Source organism: Platichthys flesus, chromosome 4 (genome assembly GCF_949316205.1).
Source record: "Platichthys flesus chromosome 4, fPlaFle2.1, whole genome shotgun sequence".
Classification (NCBI taxonomy): Eukaryota; Metazoa; Chordata; class Actinopteri; order Pleuronectiformes; family Pleuronectidae; genus Platichthys; species Platichthys flesus.
In genome coordinates, this window is record NC_084948.1 from 17,856,882 (window position 1) to 17,877,105 (window position 20,224).

The window sequence follows — 20,224 nt, forward strand, 5'->3', positions numbered from 1 at the left end:
TGTGTGTGAGCTTTCAGGAGCATGAGCACGACAGCAGAGCACCAAAGCATCTTTGTTCAGACCCCAGGTGCAGACAGGACTGCATTCCAGTCCTGAAAGCAACAGATTAAAATTCTATATACAGGAATTTTTGTTCCCTATAAAATATGATTACAGGAACTTTCATTAAAAATGTTTACTTGTCTTATTTATGTTTCTGTAGCCTGTCCGGTAATTGCGTGACATATTCATGTGCTTGCATGGGGCATGTGTATAAATAGATAGATTGGAAATATGATGTATTTCAGCAGTATTCATGCAAAACATTTTTTCCCCTGCAAAGCATATAATTGCACATTGTATTCATGTGAATAAATTCATACACATTAATATTAAATATTTATGGTATAAAAAAATAGTATCTGCTTACAGGCATCCATCCTAACACAACTAACCTTAAACCCTAAATTCAGATTTTTGAAATGTGATTGTATGTGTTCGATCATCTGAAATCGTGTTTAGCCGTACCTTGGCGGATGTTAATTAGAGAGGTTTTGACCTCTCCTAATGAAAGGCTCAGCAGCAGTTAATAACATTTGTCCAGCAGTCGATCATTAGCCCTGCAGAGAGACATTCTCTCGGCGGTGGGAAACTTCAGTGTGACTCTAAAAATGTGATATCTATATTTGTAGCACAAATTGTTCTACATTGTCGTATTTGCACTAAAATACATTTTGTGTGGTAATCATGAACAGGAGCAGACCCGTGTTTCTAATTAAATTATCGACGGACACCAAACAATTCATTGGAACTGCGTATCACCAAGTTGAGCTTATTTGGCCCCCGACTCTCAGATGCCTCTGCACCCTCACAATGATGGAAATGCAAGATTGATATAAAGTGCTGAGGTTCGGAAATGTCAGCGGAGACGGTCAGAGTGAAAAAGTGAAGATGTGAAGACAAAGCGGAGGAGAGAGCAGGCTGAACAGAGCGAGAGCCATCGTGAGCTGTACCTCCTGTTTTGCATCTGGAGGGTTCTCAATTCTCCTCACGTCTCCCAAATTAGCTGCCTTCGGTTTCTACATAGGCCACGGTAACAGCGTTACTAGGCAAGGGTGAGTTTCTTCCAGGCGTTGAGATGAAGCAGCCAGCGAGGAACCAGATGGGATCAGAAAACCTATTCCTAAGTTGATTGTGTTGACACGTGCAGAGCAAATTAGAAATCGAGGACACAATAACATCTGCATCTGGCAGGAGCTGGATCCAACATGGAGAAAGCTGCTCTGCAATAACTGTTCTCTAACAGGATTAATATTGGACATGGAACATTTCCAATACGTCCCTTCAAGCTGATTGCATGGATGTGTGACACATATTGAATCTCTGCAGTGGAACCACCTGTTAAAGATTTTATCAACTATTTGAATCATTGATTCACACGGTGATGGGATGGAAAAGGTCAGCTGTGCTGTAGCCACCTTTATTGAAAAAGCTTGTTCATCCTGATAATTGTGAATGAAAACGCCTCAGCTACTGTGTCAGTCTCTGACTAACCTGCTGCAGCTGCTCAGTGGGTTTTAACAATTTTTTATCTGCCTATAATCTTTCACTGATGTCAAATGGGTACAGACCTGCGTCACCGATGTCAAGCTGTGGTCCATTATCAAACCATGCAGTGACACATCCTGCCCTTCATGCATCTGCATTTATGTTCACTTGTGTACTTCACGGTTCACTTTAGATCTGATCCAGAGATTACCACCAGTACAGTGCAGGTCTATTACGATTCATGGCTCATGGTGAAATGTCTCAACAACTATTGGATGGATTGAACCCAATCGATGCTAGGATCATACAGGATGCTAACCTGCTGAGACAAGATGGTGAATCCTAACAAACTGGTTAATATCAGTGTGTTAGCATTGCTCTCATGCTGACAAGCATTTAGCGCAACGTATTACTGTACCTTAATAAGCAGATACACTATAGAGTCTTATGTTTAAGTTTGAATTTATTCTGTTTTTTGCACAAATTTAACCGCTCTGCCATTTGTATGAATTCCACTCCCACAAAATATATGAGGCCATGGGATGAATACATATCTCTTGCTCAAGCTGAATTATTGACATCTTTGGATAATTTTTTTTTCTGCCCTGGGCAAGTTTGTCCCGAGCTACATATATATATCAAAAACTCCCAAAGGAATCAAACATTAGGAAGCAGGTTTCATAAGATTCATTCATATTTTTCTACCTCAGTCCTGTCTAACATCAGTCATATCCCACCACCTTTCTGAACACATTGCTTCACTTTGAAATATAACTTTTTTCTATGGACAACCACAAGTGCCAATACAATATTCAACAAATTATTATTAGATGTATTCTTAAATGTTGACCGATTATAAATAAATAAAGCTTTTTACATCCCCTGGCTAATTTACATAGTTTGGCCTTGTTTTTACCACCTCAAACCCAAAGTGTCATTGAGAGACTAAAGAACTAATTAAATCAAAAGCATGGAAAATGTAAATGCAAATGTAAAAGCCCCTTTAAATGTTTACAATCTGACACTGCAATTATTTCTGCATTTTAAGTGGATATTTACATTCCATTATTCTATTTCATTCTATTTTTGTTACCTGTTAATGGTGTTTTTTAAAACCCTCTTAATTCAATCTATGTATTGATGCATTACTATTTCATCTGTTTCATCTGTTTACATCTATAAACTACTTTTTCTATTGCTATTTAAATATCAAAAACAGGTAACCACAGAGGGTTTGGGTCAGCAGGCTGTTCAGGTGCTGCAGGAAAACCACAACATGTGACAGCAGAGAGTCGGCTTCAAAGCAGCTCCTCACCCAGTTTATTTCTGAACAGGAAAGTCGTTTTCGAATTCAAAGAACTGAACCTCTTCTCAATCAATATGTACTTTCAACTGCCTTCACAAATAGAGCTTTTAAAAGGAAAATAATAACGATACAAAAAAAACTTGCGACAAATCTATTGACTTACCAGTATACATTGTATAAAAATAAGCCGTGACAAACGTTAGGGCTATATATATTTTTCAGTTTTGAAAAGAAAGATGACTGAAATTATAGTACAAGATTTGTTTTGTTGATTTATGTCTAAGAAAAAGTTAATATTTCATATTCTTACAAACCAACGCAGTTGAGGTTTTAATGGTGAGCATGATAATTTTATTATAAATGGGAGTTGCTGAAGTGGGCAGAAATGGGATTGCACAGCTATTTGAAGAATGTGCATAATGTTCTATGATAGGATACATCACAAGGTATTTGCCTGCATACAAAATCCTTTATCCATCATCTTAGATGGCTCTCTGGACAAATGAGTGATTCTTTGCAACAGCTGCAAGTTTCATTTAAAAACCCCACTACAGATGAGATTCAGTATCTTGAAATAAATCAGAATAAACCAGATTTCTGCACAAGCATTAAAAAATGAAAGGAGAATTATCATTCTTTGAAATACTTGGGAGGATTGGCCTAAGGGGAACACACACATTATCCTGCACTCATCTAAGATCAAAATCATTCACTATTAGAGCAGTTTCAGGATTTGGATCGAGATACCTTGCATATTCACTCACTGCGTACATGGGTCAAATAACAGCTGCCTGGCCACACAGGAAAAAACATTAGTAAGTCATATTTTATGTGACTAACAGTTCCTGGGGAGGTCATTACTCTGATGTACATCTTAAAACCCTTGTAGCTGCAGAACTTGTTTAATTTGATTTTTAACCCTAATCTAATTCATTTTTTTTAATTTGTAAAGCAAAAATCACAACATTCATTATCACACAGCACTAGTTTAAAGATACAATATTATAGAGAAACCCAACAGTTCCCACAGCAGCAAACATTTGGTGAATGTAGAGGAAGAAAATACCAGCTAACTCCAGACTCGATGTAGGCGGCCATCTGCCTTGAACATGTTGCTGTGAGAAGAGAGAAATTTGAGAGAGAGAGAGAGAAATCCAGTGTAACGTGTACGCACAGTGCAAACATGAACTGCTGATAGATCATTTTTCATAGTTTGACATGAGCCAGTTGGTAAAAATGTAAACAATTTTAAGTTGAAAATTAAGGAATTTTGTAAATGGTTTAGTGGCAACATTGAACTGTCTCTGAGACTAAACTCCCCTCTTCTTGCTAATCCCACATTTTCAGTTATATGCGCTCTCACTTATTTCTCCAGAGACCCTTTAAAAGGACAGTTATTAACCTCTTGTGTGATATCCAGCAGCAGGTCATGAAACATAAGTCACTCGCATGTTTGCTGCTGCACCAGAACAATGGAGGTGACTAGAATTTCACATACATTTGACATGGAATCAAAAAAAAATATATGTAAGAATTGAATTAACCACAACCCCATGTCAAATGATGAGTGAACAGTGAACTTGTTTTATTAGTCTCTAGATTAGAAACAGTCAAATATTTTTCGCTGTCACTGACATGTGCACTGATCTCTGTAACACTGTGATTCAGTCAATTCCCTAAGAATGTGCACAGGCATGTATTGATCATACAAGCTCCACCAGCAGTATGACTAAAATTAGGTTTATCACTTACTTGCTGTCTATTGTTTTGTTATTGATTATGCTATCCTCTATACTAAGGTTGGTCTGCAGAGACATGGATATTTTCATGGATTTCAGTGTGACCAGTAACATCAGCCACGAAACAGGACAAGGAGGCAGTAAAAGCCACGGACTCAACCGCAGCGACCCCCTGGACAGTTTCGTGGGCATGGAGATTCTTCTGCGTTTCAAACCCCTCTTCTTACCTCTCTACTGCCTCGTAGTGGCCGTGGCCGGGGTGGGAAACTCCATCCTGTTGGCTTGCATCCTGGCTGACAAGAAACTCCACAATGCCACAAACATTTTCATCGGAAACTTGGCAGCAGGCGACCTGCTGATGTGTTTGAGCTGCGTTCCCCTGACTGTGTCTTACGCCTTCGACAGCCATGGCTGGGCCTTCGGGAGGCCCCTGTGCCACCTGGTCCCCTTGCTGCAATGTGCCACGGTGTTCGCCTCAGTGCTTTCACTCACTGCCATCGCGGTGGACCGCTATGTTGTTGTAGGTAAGAGCAATGGAAGTAACTGTGTACAATTATCACCAGATACATTTTTTAGGAACTTTACTTGAGCATTTTTCGTTGTATGCTACTTTCTATCTCTTTACTACATTTCAGAGAGAAATATAATACTGAAAACTTCACTACATAAATTTGACTGCTTCAGTTACAAGTTCCTTTTTTTACACAACAGACTATATATCAAACAATCTCCACCAAGTCGTGTTCTTTCCCTTCAAAACTCTCATTCGGTTTTCATTTTAGTGAATGTCTAAATGAAAATGATACAATTAAATGAAAGTTTAACTTAGATAAAAAGTCTAAATAATTTGAGTATTTTTGAATCAGAACTTGTTTCCTCTTGCTTCTCCCATTAATCATCTGATGACCTCTCGGATTTAGCTGGTGTCGCTATGAAACCCAACTCAAAGTAGCTCCACCTGATCCAGCTATATATATAATAATATATCAGTCAGAGGGAATACAAAAAATCGTCTTTCGTTCTGATACTGAAACAACGGTTTATTGCTAATGCCTATATGTGCACCTTTAGCTGAGTAGGATTTTAATGCAGGACTCAGAACGGGGTATTTTTATATACATATTACATTACTTGTTTCCTCATTGAGTAAGTCACTTAACAATATTTTAAATGATTGGGGGTCACTTTTATAATAATGTGATAAAGTTAAATAATATAAGTCGAGTTTGAGGACTTATATTATATATCAATTAAATTATATATCAAAATAATTTTATCAATTATGGAAATTATATCGCTTCTAGTTTGACATAGTTTTTAATCTCACTTCTACTCATACCACATGTAATGCGTGTAATATTCTTCTATGCTTTCCTCTGTTGTACAAAATATCTGTTTGTCTCCTTTCGGTGTCAGCTCACCCGGTTCGGAAGAGGATTTCTGTGGGGGGCTGTGGTGCAGTGACTCTGGGTGTATGGCTCCTGTCTCTGGCTCTGGCCGCACCTCCCTCTATCTATACTCGCTATGTGGACCTACGACCCAGTGGTATCGACTTGGTGGTGTGTGAAGAATTCTGGCCTAATAGTGGCAATCTGCGGCTGCTTTATTCCTGCTTCATCCTCATAGCCTCCTATATGATCCCCCTGCTGTCCGTCAGCATGTCCTACTGTGCCATCACTGTCAGCCTAAAGCGCTATTCAATACCCGGGGAGCCATCCAGCAGTCAGCAGCGCTGGAGCCAAAGGAGGAAGAAGACCTTCTATCTTCTGGTAGCCTCAGTTCTGTCCTTCGCCCTGTGTTGGCTCCCACTGCAGGTGAGTCTACGGCCATCTAACTTGGACTATCCTCCACTCTTACTCCATAACTGAAATGTTCCGTTTAGCGGATTCTTAGCACGACCTTGATTTGGCAGAGGCTTAGGGAGGAAGATCACGTTGACAAGTATCTGCTTAGAAATAATAGACTCGACAGCAGTGGAGTGGAAAAAAAGTATGAAGCTTTGATTGTCGACCAGATGATAAGATTTGACACATTGCTGAGCACAGAAGCTCATCTGCAGGTAATGGTGTTCACAAAACAAAAACTGAATCCATAATGAGCTTTGCAAAACACAAACAGATTAGGATCACGAAGAAGAAGACAGAGTTTATTTTTACGGGTTTACTTGACCCGTTTCACAAGTGTTTTTTTTTTTTTTGGGGGGGGGGGGGGGGGAGACCAGAGCGACAGGAGCCAAAAGTGTTTCAGACAGGCTGAAAAGAGGAGTGTTTTATGAAGATTTGAGCATGTAAAAAATATTTAAGCAATAACTCAAATTTTAATTATCCAGCTGGGTATATTAAGCAGTATCAGCATTCTCCCTAGCACACCATCACTGCATGCATGGTTAACTACCCAGTGTCCCTTTGTTGTTGCACTACGACCCAGGGGCAGCAAAGTCATTTTCACAATCTTGCAAATGGTGTATTTGAAAGAATTCCCTACAGACATCATCACAATTGTTGCCATGTCACTGTGTAGGTCCTGAACCTGTTGCTGGACCTGGACCCGAACTTCCACTTCATAGGGAAGCGCTACATAAACGTCTTACAGGTCTGCTGCCATTTAGTAGCTATGAGCTCTGCGTGCTACAACCCGTTCATCTACGCTTCACTGCACAGCAAGGTCCGCATGCACCTGAAGGGCTACCTGTGTCCTTGCCGCAAGCGTCAGAGCACCGTGGTGTCGAGGCCGACATCAAGGAGCTGATTTCGACCTGTCTCTGCTACATCTACTACTGCTGCTGCTAATACTACTACTACTTCTATTACTACTACTACTACTACTCCTCACAAGCTAACACCTACAACCCTAAAACGGATGTTAATGAAATATGAAGCTTCTTTCCTCATATACATTTAAATAATTTGTTCTCCATGATTTTACATCATTCTGTGACTTGTACAATGTTACCAGAGGTAATTCCAAATAGGGTTACTTAGTACAAAAAGGAAAAGATCAAGTCCAGAGAGGGGTCCACTATTATGATGAACAAGATTAAGTCATCCATTCGGATCCCTGTGCTTTTCTTGGATGGCTGAGCTGCTGGTGTCAACATTAAGCAGATGCTGCACCAGTGGCATAAACATACTCTTTGGCTCTGTCTTGTGCTGGATGCTGAGACCGGGGATGGTTCCTGAGTTCACAGAGCCTGGTTTTATGTGAACACCAAGCGCTTGACTTCCCGGGAGATGACCGACGATCAGCTCTTCTCAGCACACATGGATTTGGAACATGAAGACAAAATGTGATTTAAATGTCTCTTTTATCCTATTTCAGTTATGTCATATTATATATTATGGCTGACAGATAACATATCTTCTACATTATATTAGATTGCTCTATTAAAATGCATGTGTTTACCTGCTATTTTACTTTTATTATCTTATTTGGCTCCTATGTCTAACTTTGTGTGGCATCTGTTAGCACATATAAATAACTGTGTGTTTGTGTGCATGTAGCAGTATAGTTGTGTGGATCTAGGCCTGTATGCAGCTGTATATGCAGCTGAACTCTTAAAAGCCCTGCTTGTGAAATGTAATCAGTTCTAAATATATAATGGCTGAATGGCTGAGCGGCAGTGTGGCTAATAAATGGAGTCTCATTGCTTCGGCTCTGTCTGGAAAACAAGATTTACACAATGATCAATTCAATATTCAGACCATGAACAATAAAGCCAGCCATCAGCGTCGGTGTTCTGAGGCCACTCCTGTTGCACTTCCATGAACTGAGATTAATCATTTTTTGTTTATCAAAGTCTGGCAATCAAGACAATTTCAATACAATACATCTCCTGTGAAAAAGATTCACCATGAGAAGCGGCTATTTTGATCTAAATCACATTTAGGCCACGTGAATTCTTAATTCTTATGTGGGCTACATTTTTCACAATTATTACTACTGATTATGATTTTATGATCATTTCGGAGGTTTCATCTACGCATTTCACACAATAAAAGCCTTATAGCACACAGCACATTGTCTGTGTGAGAAAATACCATAACACTGTGTGTTCCATCCGCCCACAAAGGGGTAGCACAGGAGGCTTGAGCCAAAATAACCAGAATCTATTGGTCAGCCTACTGACAGAAACCAAATGACCCGGTGTGGCTTTAGCTGAAGGCGACAAGAACCAGATTTCCAGCCAATGCACCTGAGGCCGACTGCCACCTTTCAACAATCACATTACTTTGTTGCTCAGCAGACGAGTTGCCCTGGCCCTTCTCTCTCCACTCAGTCTGATCCTTTCCCTGGTGGTGATTCTGAGAGGGTCTGCTGGAGTCACTGCTCCATTCTTCAGAGGGGAGGTCAGTTTCTCAATGCCCTCATACCAGGCACAGTGTCTGTTCCTTGGTTATCCTCCATCTACCATCTATCTACCAACACTCGGATAATTTGCCGAGTGTCATTTGTGGTCATTTTTTGTCTGCGTCTCCCAGCAACAAGTGTGATGCTATGATGTAGAAAGATGCCATTCAAAAAACACAAAGATGAAAAATAATGAGGATGCAGTTTATATTTTGTCGTTTTTTAATTTTAGAGATCAAATTCTGACTTTCTGTGTCCAGTGTTGTTTCGATAGGACTGAGAGCTGCACCAGTCTATTCACTTCATGTGGTAGATTTTCATGAATATGCAAACTTTAATGTTTAACCTGACACAAGGTTGAGTGGATTCTGGCTGAGACCTGTTTGTAAGAACAAACTAAGTTCCCTAATGTGATGAGTTAGAATTACGTCCCCCCATTGTACATAAACTAGCATGAGTGTTCAAGCACAATGACGCAATTAAAAAGAGAGAAAGTGACCGGCTGGCTTTATATTTATGCAGGTGTCAAAATATGTCCTACTTGTTGGTTCATTTATTTGTGTGTGAATTAAAAATGTAGGAAAATATGCTGTGTCTTTTGTTTGTAACTTTGTAATTCATCACTTATTACACACCTGAAATGACTTGATGTTTCTGTTCGGGCTTTTGGTTTTAAACTCCTCGGCCAATTCATCCGATAAACCTGAACATAATAATTTATCCAGCGCACTTAACACTTAAATTGTATTAATTGGTATATTTGACACGCTTTGGTAAAACTTTATATGTAACACGAGGCGCTAATCACCCCCGGCTATTTTGTTAGTTTGTTTTACTTTCTTTAAACAATGCAAGAGTATCTCAGATTTCCTGGGGATCATTCAGGGGAAAAGTAGACATATAGGGGACTCATATTCATGAGTGTGTGCACTTTGGTGCATATCCGGACCTGGTGGATTTAAATGTGGCTAGTAGAATTTTTTCCGCTTCCATACTGTTATAAAAAGGAGTTAGAAACGTATAACTATCACCAGTGTGTAGAGAAGATCATGTGGATTCAGTGGGGAATAAACAGTTTATATGGATCTGTAAGAGTTGGTCCAAACAAACACGATGCCGTGTACCGTCGTAGAGTGTGCCTAGTTATGTCTTTTCCTAAGGTTGTATTTAGTGGTGGTCTTTTACTGGACTGTATTATATTGCAAATTGTGGACAAATCATTAGTAACACCTATCAGTACAACCTTTCTGTCAGTCAAAATTGAACGTTATCGTCTTCATAAGGGTGAATCTATATATATATATGTGTATATTATTATAGATTATATTTTAGAGAAGTGGATTAGAGAAATATATGTAATGTTTGGTGCTGTGCATGAGTGTGCTGATGTGCTTTCAGATGTTTATAACAGCGGCTGCCTGCTGCCTGCAGCAAGGCTGATGAGTGCTGAGTTTGAAAAATTGAAAACCAAACAAATTTTAAAGATAACACAAAGTTTTTAGAGGTCATAGAAAACCGCACGTAGAGGAATAGTATTTATTATTGCATATTCTACCTTACAGTTGTAACAAAAGTAGTAAACACATGAGAACCACTCTGAACCGCAACATTGGGTAATTCATTTAATATGTTTGTTATCTACTCAGTCAGTATTGTAATTTTTTTCTCACCATTATAAATCTAATGAATCTTTTGCTTATAGTGCAGTATTTATTGTTTGTATGTTTATATATATTTATATATATATTCATTTTAAGAATATAAGGTGACGTATAGATTACGTTGGGGCTGCAATAAAGCTCACTTGATTTTTTTCATATTTAAAAAAAACTAACGAAACACATATCACACACTTGTTTATCAATTCAACTCGGCAGTGAAGACTAGGCGTTACTATACACTCACTAACAGTAACACAAACTCAAGTGTGTGAGTTGCATTGTGAAAAATGCCTATTGCGATCCAAATGAAATCTCTAATCTGGGTTTGAGCTTGTGAAATGTGTTGTGTCTGGCTAAAAAGGAGTTTGATTATAATGACTTGCTGTTTCATTACAGACACAATTACAGTGTGAAGGAGGAAAGCGTTTAACAGAGGTTTCAACTGATGAGCGGTGATTGCTTGTAATTTACAGCAGAGGAGATGAAACGTAACTTTTTCTAATGTTTTGTTTGTCACACATTACTCAGTGCTAATGTAACATTGTCTAAAAATAGCTTGCGCATATAATGATGCATACAAACCAAGCCTGCATTAGGAGCTTATGAGTCAGAGCAGCTAATCAATGAAACTATTGATTTCCCAGGGAGTCTGGCTACAGCCTGACTTCGCTCATTAAAAGCTGAGTCGAGGGAAAAAGGATATATAATAACTTGGGTCTAATGCCACCAGATGATGGAGTGTGGCCTCAGGTAATGTTTTTAAACTGCACTTCCCCTTATGCGAGTATGGCATCAAGTCGCTCTTTCAAGAAGTGCTGCATCATATTACATTAAGCCTTGACTGGTAAGAGTACTGACGTCAAACAATAGAGTGAGAAGGACGTCATTGTTGAACCTCAGATGGATTTGCATGAATAGGTTTTTCTTTCTTTCTCTGCCTATTGCACAGCGTGAGATGTAGATCCTTATGAAAACCTGTTGGCAAATGTGGCAAATAAAACGTCAGCAGTTGAGGCTTGTCTGTCTGTTTTCAATGCTTGTTTGTTTGTTTGTTTGTCTGTGATGCAAGATTATGCAAAAACATGATGGATTATCTTGAAACTTGGCAGAAGGATGTGGTATGGGTCAGGGAACAAGCCGTTATATTTTGGTGAGGATTTGGATCAGGAGGCAGATCCAGGATAACTTTATTCACTTTGTTGAACAGTGCGAGATGAGGCCAACAAGTCCAACTATCAGTACTTACCATCTTAGAGCCATTTGCTCCAACTGAAGATAGAAATCATTTTGATCAGTCTTCTAAGGATTAGTTCAGGGACCATTTTCACCCAGTGACATACACAATGATCCAGCGAGTATGTCTGGCAGCAGGTGCTTTACATGACTGACTGTAGAAAAAATAGAATGGAACTCAGGAAGTCACATACCTCCGCCCGGCCACAGCAGCAGGGGCAGATCCAGGGGCACTGTGCCCTGGCTGAAATCTGATTGGTCCCTGAAGTGTCCCTGGTCCCCTTATAAAAATACCAAGAATAAATCTGACAATTTATGAAGAATTTATAATTTCTTTGAATTACTCAATGTGCTTGAACAAGGAACAATTAAAAAAATATAATCAAGGATGTGAAAAAGATCCTTGATCCACCGCTGCCCAAGAATCCCTTTAATTTCAATCAAGCCAATTCAATTAGTTCATTCAAATAGGTCCAATTTATTTCATCAAGATCTGTGAATTATTACCTTGGAAAACGCAGTGAAGTCAAAAATTCAAGTTTTTAAAACTGAACAACAACAGCAGCCTCGTCTCCTGAGAATATAACATATGTTAAAAACAAGTAATGGCGTCTAGAATATTCTTTTAATCAAGGTAATTAGGAAACTATAAGAGAAGGTTTCAGCCAAAAAACAAAAGTGAATTGACGATTATTTCACTTGTTTTATTCAACACCATTGGAAAGACAAACAGAATAATAATGCAGGAGGCAGGGCTGCCTGTTCATCAGCTACTGCACAAGAGATTAGCTTTGTAGGCTTTAAGAGAATCCTAAACCGCATCAGGGTTCGTACTGTTAATACTGCTTATATGTCCTTTGGTCAGCTGGGGGTGTACGACGTGCACAGCACAGCTTCGCCCTCCATCAGATAGAGAGCGCAGGAAAGAGCAAGATGGGCTTCGTCATACTTTCCACTCAACTTGATTTTTGAACACTGTGTCTTGTCCGTCTGGGAAGCATGGCTTGTTTTCCTTTCCGTCCCTTTCAAATATCTCTCCATTTCATCCACGTCGCTGACCGAACACTATGGCTACGCTGAAAGCACTGCTTGTTTATTGTTCCACCGTAAAAAAGATTCCGTCACCGCAGTTCCCCATCACGTTTTCCCCTCCCGGTCGTGGCCCCACCTGCCTCCGGGCCTCACAGTTTGAGAATCACTGCCCTTACCTAACCACATCACATCAGATTTTAACAGTAATCTTAACCAGGACCTCATAAAATGATGTCTTCGATCATTAGGGCTGGACTCTTGTCACTGTTTATGCTACAAACACAAGTATACACACACACACACACACACACACACACACACACACACACACAGAGACACACACTCGTTATGTACATTTATTAACGCCAACAAGATAACATTTGTTTTGTCCTGTATTCTCCTCACCCACGCACCGGCTTGGCTCGCGACTGATCTTTCCTGAGCCCTTCACTCCCTGTGGAGATGTTTAAAATGTCAACTGCATCTCTGATCATCTCGTACTGTCAAAAACCAGAGCACCTAATCCAACCACTGGTTTATTTGAGTTCACATTCAACACTCACAGTCAGGCAGTCATGCTCATAAGTGCTTAGTATTACAACATGCATCACAGTTAATGCATTATTTATACCAGGGTCACACAATCACAGTCTCAACATCCTTGTATAGATTGTAAGGAAAACACAAGGGCTCTTCAACGGCAGTCGTGTCCGTTCGCAAACACAGAAGTGGCCGTCGCTGGAGAACTCTTGGGAGAGCAGATGGGGCTACAATCCAATTACCGAGCTCTGAGATGCATTTCATTCAACCTCCGTGCAGGATATGAAGGAGGAGAAAAACAAAGGTGGCAAAGCAGATCTTTCAGTGGATATCTAATCGCACAGAAAGGTTGATTAGGAATAATCCATCAATCCTCACAGGCTAAAGGTGCAGAGGCAGACATGACTTTAAACAGCTACAGTATTATGCATAATCATGTACATGCTTACACACAAACACATATGCAAATGAATATGCAGACGCACTTTTCCACTCATGTGCAGCTCATGTTTCATATTAAATTAGTAGTATTTGACTTTCCTCTGCTGTATGAGGCTAAAGTACCACCCTCCACCCGTGTCCTTCTCTGCCTCCTGCAGCACAGTTTCACCTCCTCCCGGATCCCGTTACTGACCAGCGCGTACAGCACAGGGTCCACCACGCAGTTTAGACTGGACAGCGCCAGCGTGCACGAGAAGAAGAAATGCATGCTTTGCTCAAACTGGCAATAGGTTCCTTCTTGTTTTGTGTCTTCACTGTAAAAGAAGACTAGCGAACGTACGAGCAGGAGAATGTGATATGGAGCAAAGCAAATCGAGAAGATCCCAATCACACCGAAGGAGAGCATGCGGACCTTCCTCTTGGCCTGGGCACTCAGGCCTGGACTCTGGCCCACAGTAGCCAGCACCCTCCAGTAGCTCACCGCCAGCACCAGCAGGGGCAGCAGGAAGCCAACGGCCACTCTGATCAGGTTGAACACAGCAATGGCCGACTGCATGGGGTAAGTCTCATAGCAACGGTCATTCTTGTTCTCGTCATCGTGGGCATCTTTGAGGTTGTCATGGATCAGCACCATGATGTGCAGCACCACCACTACAACATAAACAACGACACACATCAACCAGGCGTAGTGAGACGTGCGTTTGGTTTTGGAGCGGAGCGGATACGTGACCACAATGCAACGATCCACAGAGATACAGCAGAGCAGGTAGATGCTTATGTACATGTTGGAGTAGTAGAAGAAGCCGGCTACACTGCACGACTTGACGCCCAGCTGCCAGTTGTGGTTCTTGTGGTAATAGTTGATCCACAGGGGCATAGTGAAGATGAAAAGCAGGTCGGAGAGGGACAGGTTGAGCAGGAAGATGCCCAAAATGTTTTGCCGCCGAACTTGTTGCCAGATGGGGCCCAGAGTCAGCACGTTGAAGACCAAACCGAATATAAAAACCAGGATGTAAACGGACATCAGGAGGTCACTGATGGCGCTATCTCCAATTTTAACGCATGTGGCGTTCATTGTCCCGTTCATTGTCCTGTTAGTTTTCTGTCTCGTTCCTGGTTAGAAATTCACCTGCAAGCATGAAAAAAGATAAAAAGGAGTTTGAATGAGTAGAAGTGACATGGGCAACACATTACATTATATTACATTACATTTCATTTAGCTGACGCTTTTATCCCAAGCGACAATAAGTGTATTCAACCCCGAGGTTACATGCCCAGGACAACAAGATTCAAGAAAGTACAATTCTTCAAAATAGAGCAAAACTACAAAGTTCTATAAGTAAGTGTCATTTAAGTGCTACTTAAGTGTTAGTTTCAATTTTTTTTAGTATTTTCTTTTCTACAATATCGCACATTTGCTAGCCCCACCGTTCAATTTCATGGTTGAGAGAGAACGGTGTGGTCGTCCTCTGATGTTTCCCAAAGTGACTCTCTTTGGCTCCACCGTGTATGGTGTTTGAGCAGAGAGTTGAAGTTTCCCCCCAGAGAAGACGCAGACTTAGTCAGGCTAGCTGATGATATACAGTTTGCACCCACAGTTGAAATAAAAAAAGGTGATTGCCAAGATTGACTGCCTGTCGCCTCAATGCTCTGTATGGAGGAAACATGTCGTGCATTTTCCTGTTTTTTATGGAAACTGAGAGCATTAAGGAGTAAGTGCCGTGTGTCAGATGAATTAGACTTGGAAAACTCGAAAATACCTGCCGCCTGAGCGCATCACTGCATTTTATGTAAATGCTGCTTCTTGTGCGAGGGGAGAAAAATTGTTGTTGATCTGACTCGGAGCGGCTGGAGGGGACAGTGGTGACTGAACTGGCAAAGTGAGCATTTGCATTTAATCAGTGCTTTATCTGTGCAACACATCCCACAGTCAGACTAATCCATCTATCCATCCATCCATCCATCTCTCCATCCATTCATGACTCCATACCGCCAATGCCAATCCCAGCTGACATTGAGCGAGAGGCAGGGCAACATATATAGACCAACAACACTCCGAACTACTCCTACTGTGAATTTAGAGTCTCTAAATTGAAAATGTATTTGGGCTTTGGAAGGAAGCCGGAAAAAACCCCCACAGACACAGGGAGAACATGAAAACTCCACATAGAAAGAAACAACTGCACCAGGAAAACTTCTTACTTTGACAGTACTCGACCAGTCAATCTAAATGTATCCTCATAGAGACCAACTGACTGTCCAGCTTAAAGTTTCAAGTATAAACAGCGTTTAAGCCAAATCCAATACAATTGAAGTAAATGGGGACCACTAAAAGGCCTCCTTTACTTCTCCTGTGGTGTCATTCAGATTCTATGATTTTAGCCAGAATGTCAACATTTAACCACTGTTTTTCCCCTGAAGCTCCAGAAGTGTTCTGTGGACTCAAACACTCCATCAGCAAAGTGATGAGTGTATCATGAGTGAATTTCAGTGTTTGGGTGAAGTTTGAATTAAATGTCTGATGAAACCATCAGCAGTGAGCGGCCCAAGCGTCGCTCCCAGACAAAGGGGATGGAAATGTTTACTGTGGCTTGAAGAATAAGGAACTTCATCCATTAAATGAAATAAATAATTAATTCTTTCCCAGATTTATGCTGCAGGCATGCAGTCTGAGCCTGGTCCATTACAGAGCTGTGGGTGTGATTCCCACCTGTTAGGCAGACACATCCCAGAGTCGTCTGTGTCGCTTCCTGTTCAAAATGTTCTGGTGCTGAAATGGCAAAGAGAGGCCAAATAAAACCACTGCTCACACAGATAAATATCAGCAGAGAATGGAAAATTATTTTTTTTGTAAAAAATTGGCCTAAAGTGGCCTCACTGGTCTGACTACAAGGCTTCGTGCACTTTGGGGGACTCCAGTCAGATAAAAAGCTGGACACCGTGGAGAAAACAGTCGGTTGCTCACAGGACATAAGTTAAAAATCCAAAAACTTTCAGCCTGCATTGCGACACAGTGGTACAGTGGTCTTTTGTGGGGTTTGCATGTTCCCCCTGTGTCTGTGTGGGAGCTTGTACACCGCCTCTCGCCCGATGTCAGCCTGGATTGGATTGATCCCCTGGCAACCATCAGACCAGATGAGGCGATGGATGGATTTCATAACACTGCATCTATATTATTTGATCCAGGTTTGATGAGGAAATACAAACAACTTACTTTCTTACTACTTTATTTTTCAGTTTTTCAAGTTGTCTTTTCTTTTTCTATTAAACCTAGAGGTCATTCGCTGTTTCCTGTGTAAATTACGTTTTTCATACATCTGTCCTATCCTCTCCTTGTTGCTGATGAACATTTTCCTTTTTCATTTTGTCTCTGTGAGATCCAACAATATCAAATTAAGCCTTTTCTCTGTGTCTCTGTGGCATTTGGTCCTATCACAAGCTCGGCCCGGTTGTGTTTATAGGCTCAGGAAGCCTCTAATGCCATTAGCGTCTGCCCTGGGATCGGCTGCCTGGTCCAAATTCAATAATGGAGAAGCCATTTCGACTCAGACCATCTTCTGCAAATGATAATGTGCTCCTGCAGGAGTGTGTGTGTGTGTGTTTTTTGTGTGTATCCATGTGGAAATGATTTTGATGTAATGGATTATTCACAACATTTTTAAACAAAGTGGTTCGGGGAAAACACACCACGTTTGTCGAATAGCGGAAAGTTTGATTCATAAATCTTACGTTTCTGAAACTATTCATCGGCTGCTGTTTAGTCATCAGTCTGACTTTATGACTAATCACAAACTGTTTTTCCCCCCTACTTTCATCAGGACTGTAACTGTTGTGGGGTTTTTTTATGCACTTGGTTTCTTCTTCTCACTTCTTCTCTTTCTCTTCTCAAAAACAGATATTGAACTTGTCATGAAGATTCCCCATGAAAAGCATCCATGACCTTATAGAGGCTTACTTCTGGTCCAAGCCTCAGCCCGTCCTTTTGTCCATCCGATATTTGTTAATATTATGGGCTGAACTAAGCCTAGTTGTTATTACACAGCCTGTCACCAGTGAGGCGTTAAAAGAGCAAAACTTCAACCGAATGTGCTTGCGCATCAAACCGCCTTTTTTAAAGAAGACCTGGAAATGTGCTTTTCATTTCACGCTCTATAGATTCCGAGGCTGTATTTCAAAAGTGTCATAATCCACCTCTACAGTAGATCCTCATGAATTTCAACTATTTCCTCTTTCCAAGCAGTTCCCTGATGCATTCTCTAGAGCTAAGCACCACCTGGCACCCAACATTTCTAATAATCTTCTGCAACACAGACAGAGCCTGAAGCGTGTCATCTTTCTCCCGAAGTACTCTGGGGACTAAAGATAAACCAACAGAGTGAGATATCAAAGTAAATTTTAAATAAACTTGAAAATAATTTAAACAAACTTTTTGCTGTCACTTCTTTTTTAAAGTTCCTTATTCCCAGACACTTTACATCTAGAGCTGTAGAAGCAAGAATGACCTCACCTGTTGATTCTGTTAAGAGGTGTGTCTCCACTGTAAAAGAAAGACGTCCACGGGGTAAAAAGTTTGTCCGACAGATTCCGGAGCTGCGTCGGGTTTGGCAGAGTTTAGTGCAGGAGGGTCAAAGGACGAGCGTCAAGAGACTCTTCCCAGCCACTGCTGTAACACATGGCGCTCTCAGATGATCACCAGAGCATTACAGGCAATCGCCAGCTGGCTGAGATGATGTGCCGTCGACAGGCAGAGTTGAAATGTCAGCGAGGGGTGTGGAGAGGGGGTGAGACAAAGTAGAAAAAGGGAAAGACGCATGTGGGATTGAGGGAGGGAGGGAGGGAGGATTGTTTTTTGCACATGTGCACAACAGAGGAAGTGGGCTACAGGGGTGGAGAGTGTTGGTTATAAACTGTGAGGGAACAGAGCTGAAGATGTAATAGCCTCTTAGAGATATAAAAAAAAAAGAGAAGAAGATCTGAGCAGTGTCTGTAAAGGAAATGGAAATTCTGTGGACAGTTAGTCAGAAAAGTCACGGACCACAAACCTTATTCCTTGTTTTGCTTCTTTAGAAATAGCCAGTGACGGTGTAAATCATGATGAACCCATACCGACCTGTTTGAAAATGCTCTTTTTTTGTTTCTGTCATATAGTGTTGAGTCATCACGTTGAGCACCCTCAGCCTGACTCAGTGGATGAAAACCGAAGTGCTGAACTCTAAAGCTGTCAAGACGTGAGCTGAGACATGATTCTCAGGCGGGCGAGCTCTGTGCAAGGCACCGAAAGGAACAATGTGGTTTTTCAGACATCAATTCATCATTTCATTTTACCCAGAACAACCCTGGACCAGCACAGGATCTGAAACTCTTTCAGTGTTTAGGACAGAACAATCTGTGTCGGGAGTCTGCAACCTATCTATTAAATGTGTTGGATAAATATTTACTGCAGCTGTGGATGCTGTGTATTTTCATTTCAGCGTGGATGCATACCTGAGGTCGGCAGCACAAATAAACGGCGAGAGGGAAAGAATATTGTTCTTTTTTTTAAGGATCATTTAAAAATAGGCTTCTATCTTCCAGCAGTTTTTTTTCTTTCGCTCATAATAGAGGATGAGAGAGTGTTTCAGAGTCTCTGCAGCAGTAAATCATATTTGTGGTGATTCTGATAAAAAAAAAAAGGCAAAAAGAAGGACATTGGCAAGAGTTTTTTTGCGGGCACCTGTATTAGTTGGGCTGACAGTTCAATTCAGCCGATGTAAAAAGATGAGAGTAAAGCATTGGTGACGGTGTTTTATCACTTTCAAATGATTCCTGCAGTCTTCCGAGGCCAGACCCTTTTTTTTTTTTTTTTTACATCAGCGTGATATTAAAAAGTTGAACTCTGACTTTATGAGATGCATTTCATTGACTCTATCGAGACATTGTAAGAGTCAAAGGGCAGATTTCTAAGTAGCACATTACTGTGGGTGCACTGAACTCTGGAGCAACTTGTGCTCTGAGCCTTTCTGGCCCTTTACTGATAGTTGGATTGCCTCTGGCACGAGGACCAGAGATACGTCATATAAGAAACAGTTATACTGACTGTTGAAGCCATTTACACTGCAAACAAATGATTGAAAATTCAAAGCAACTTACTGCACAAGATTTGAATTTATTCATTCATAAAAAAAAACAGCCTTGCTCCACCTCCTGAACCAGTCTCCCACTACCTGAAGGGATTACTGTATGTAGACCCTCTTCTGACATCTTGTCTCATTTGGTTGGACTTTTACAAAGGTGCACCACAATCATGTGCTAAAACTCTGGTATGTTTCTAGTGCCATTAAATATAATTTTTCCCATGCTCAAAAATCATATTTGAATTGAGCTATTTCAACTGTTTGCTTTTACAGTGTAGCTCCGGC

General features: G+C 40.8%; 2 protein-coding genes across 3 annotated transcripts; one reads left to right on the forward strand and one right to left on the reverse strand.

Moving 5' to 3' along the window:
- Nucleotides 1–4,636: 4,636 nt before the first annotated feature.
- si:dkey-202l22.3 (7 transmembrane receptor domain-containing protein) lies at nucleotides 4,637–7,855 on the forward strand. Its single transcript, XM_062386511.1, has 3 exons — nucleotides 4,637–5,096; nucleotides 5,989–6,386; nucleotides 7,093–7,855. The coding sequence occupies exons 1-3, from the start codon at nucleotides 4,649–4,651 to the stop codon at nucleotides 7,318–7,320; spliced, it is 1,074 nt and encodes a 357-aa protein (XP_062242495.1). The 5' UTR covers nucleotides 4,637–4,648; the 3' UTR covers nucleotides 7,321–7,855.
- Nucleotides 7,856–12,496: 4,641 nt separating this feature from the next.
- Nucleotides 12,497–18,601, reverse strand: gpr184 (G protein-coupled receptor 184). 2 transcript variants are annotated; one of them, XM_062386770.1, is made up of 3 exons: nucleotides 18,334–18,601; nucleotides 16,537–16,596; nucleotides 12,497–14,955 (listed from the first exon to the last, which is right to left on the reverse strand). In XM_062386770.1, the coding sequence occupies exon 3, from the start codon at nucleotides 14,911–14,913 to the stop codon at nucleotides 13,897–13,899; it is 1,017 nt and encodes a 338-aa protein (XP_062242754.1). In that variant the 5' UTR covers nucleotides 14,914–14,955; nucleotides 16,537–16,596; nucleotides 18,334–18,601; the 3' UTR covers nucleotides 12,497–13,896. The 2 variants fall into 2 exon arrangements, with proteins under 2 accessions (XP_062242754.1, XP_062242753.1); XM_062386769.1 differs by lacking the exon at nucleotides 16,537–16,596.
- Between the last annotated feature and the right edge of the window lie 1,623 nt (nucleotides 18,602–20,224).

Excerpts from the sequence above, each read along its gene's own strand:
- si:dkey-202l22.3 (XM_062386511.1), top strand. The coding sequence starts at position 4,649 with ATGGATATTTTCATGGATTTCAGTGTGACCAGTAACATCAGCCACGAA. Across the intron at positions 5,097-5,988 it reads GGACCGCTATGTTGTTGTAG|CTCACCCGGTTCGGAAGAGG; the intron begins GTAAGAGCAATG and ends TTTCGGTGTCAG. Across the intron at positions 6,387-7,092 it reads TGTGTTGGCTCCCACTGCAG|GTCCTGAACCTGTTGCTGGA; the intron begins GTGAGTCTACGG and ends GTCACTGTGTAG.
- gpr184 (XM_062386769.1), bottom strand. The coding sequence starts at position 14,913 with ATGAACGGGACAATGAACGCCACATGCGTTAAAATTGGAGATAGCGCC.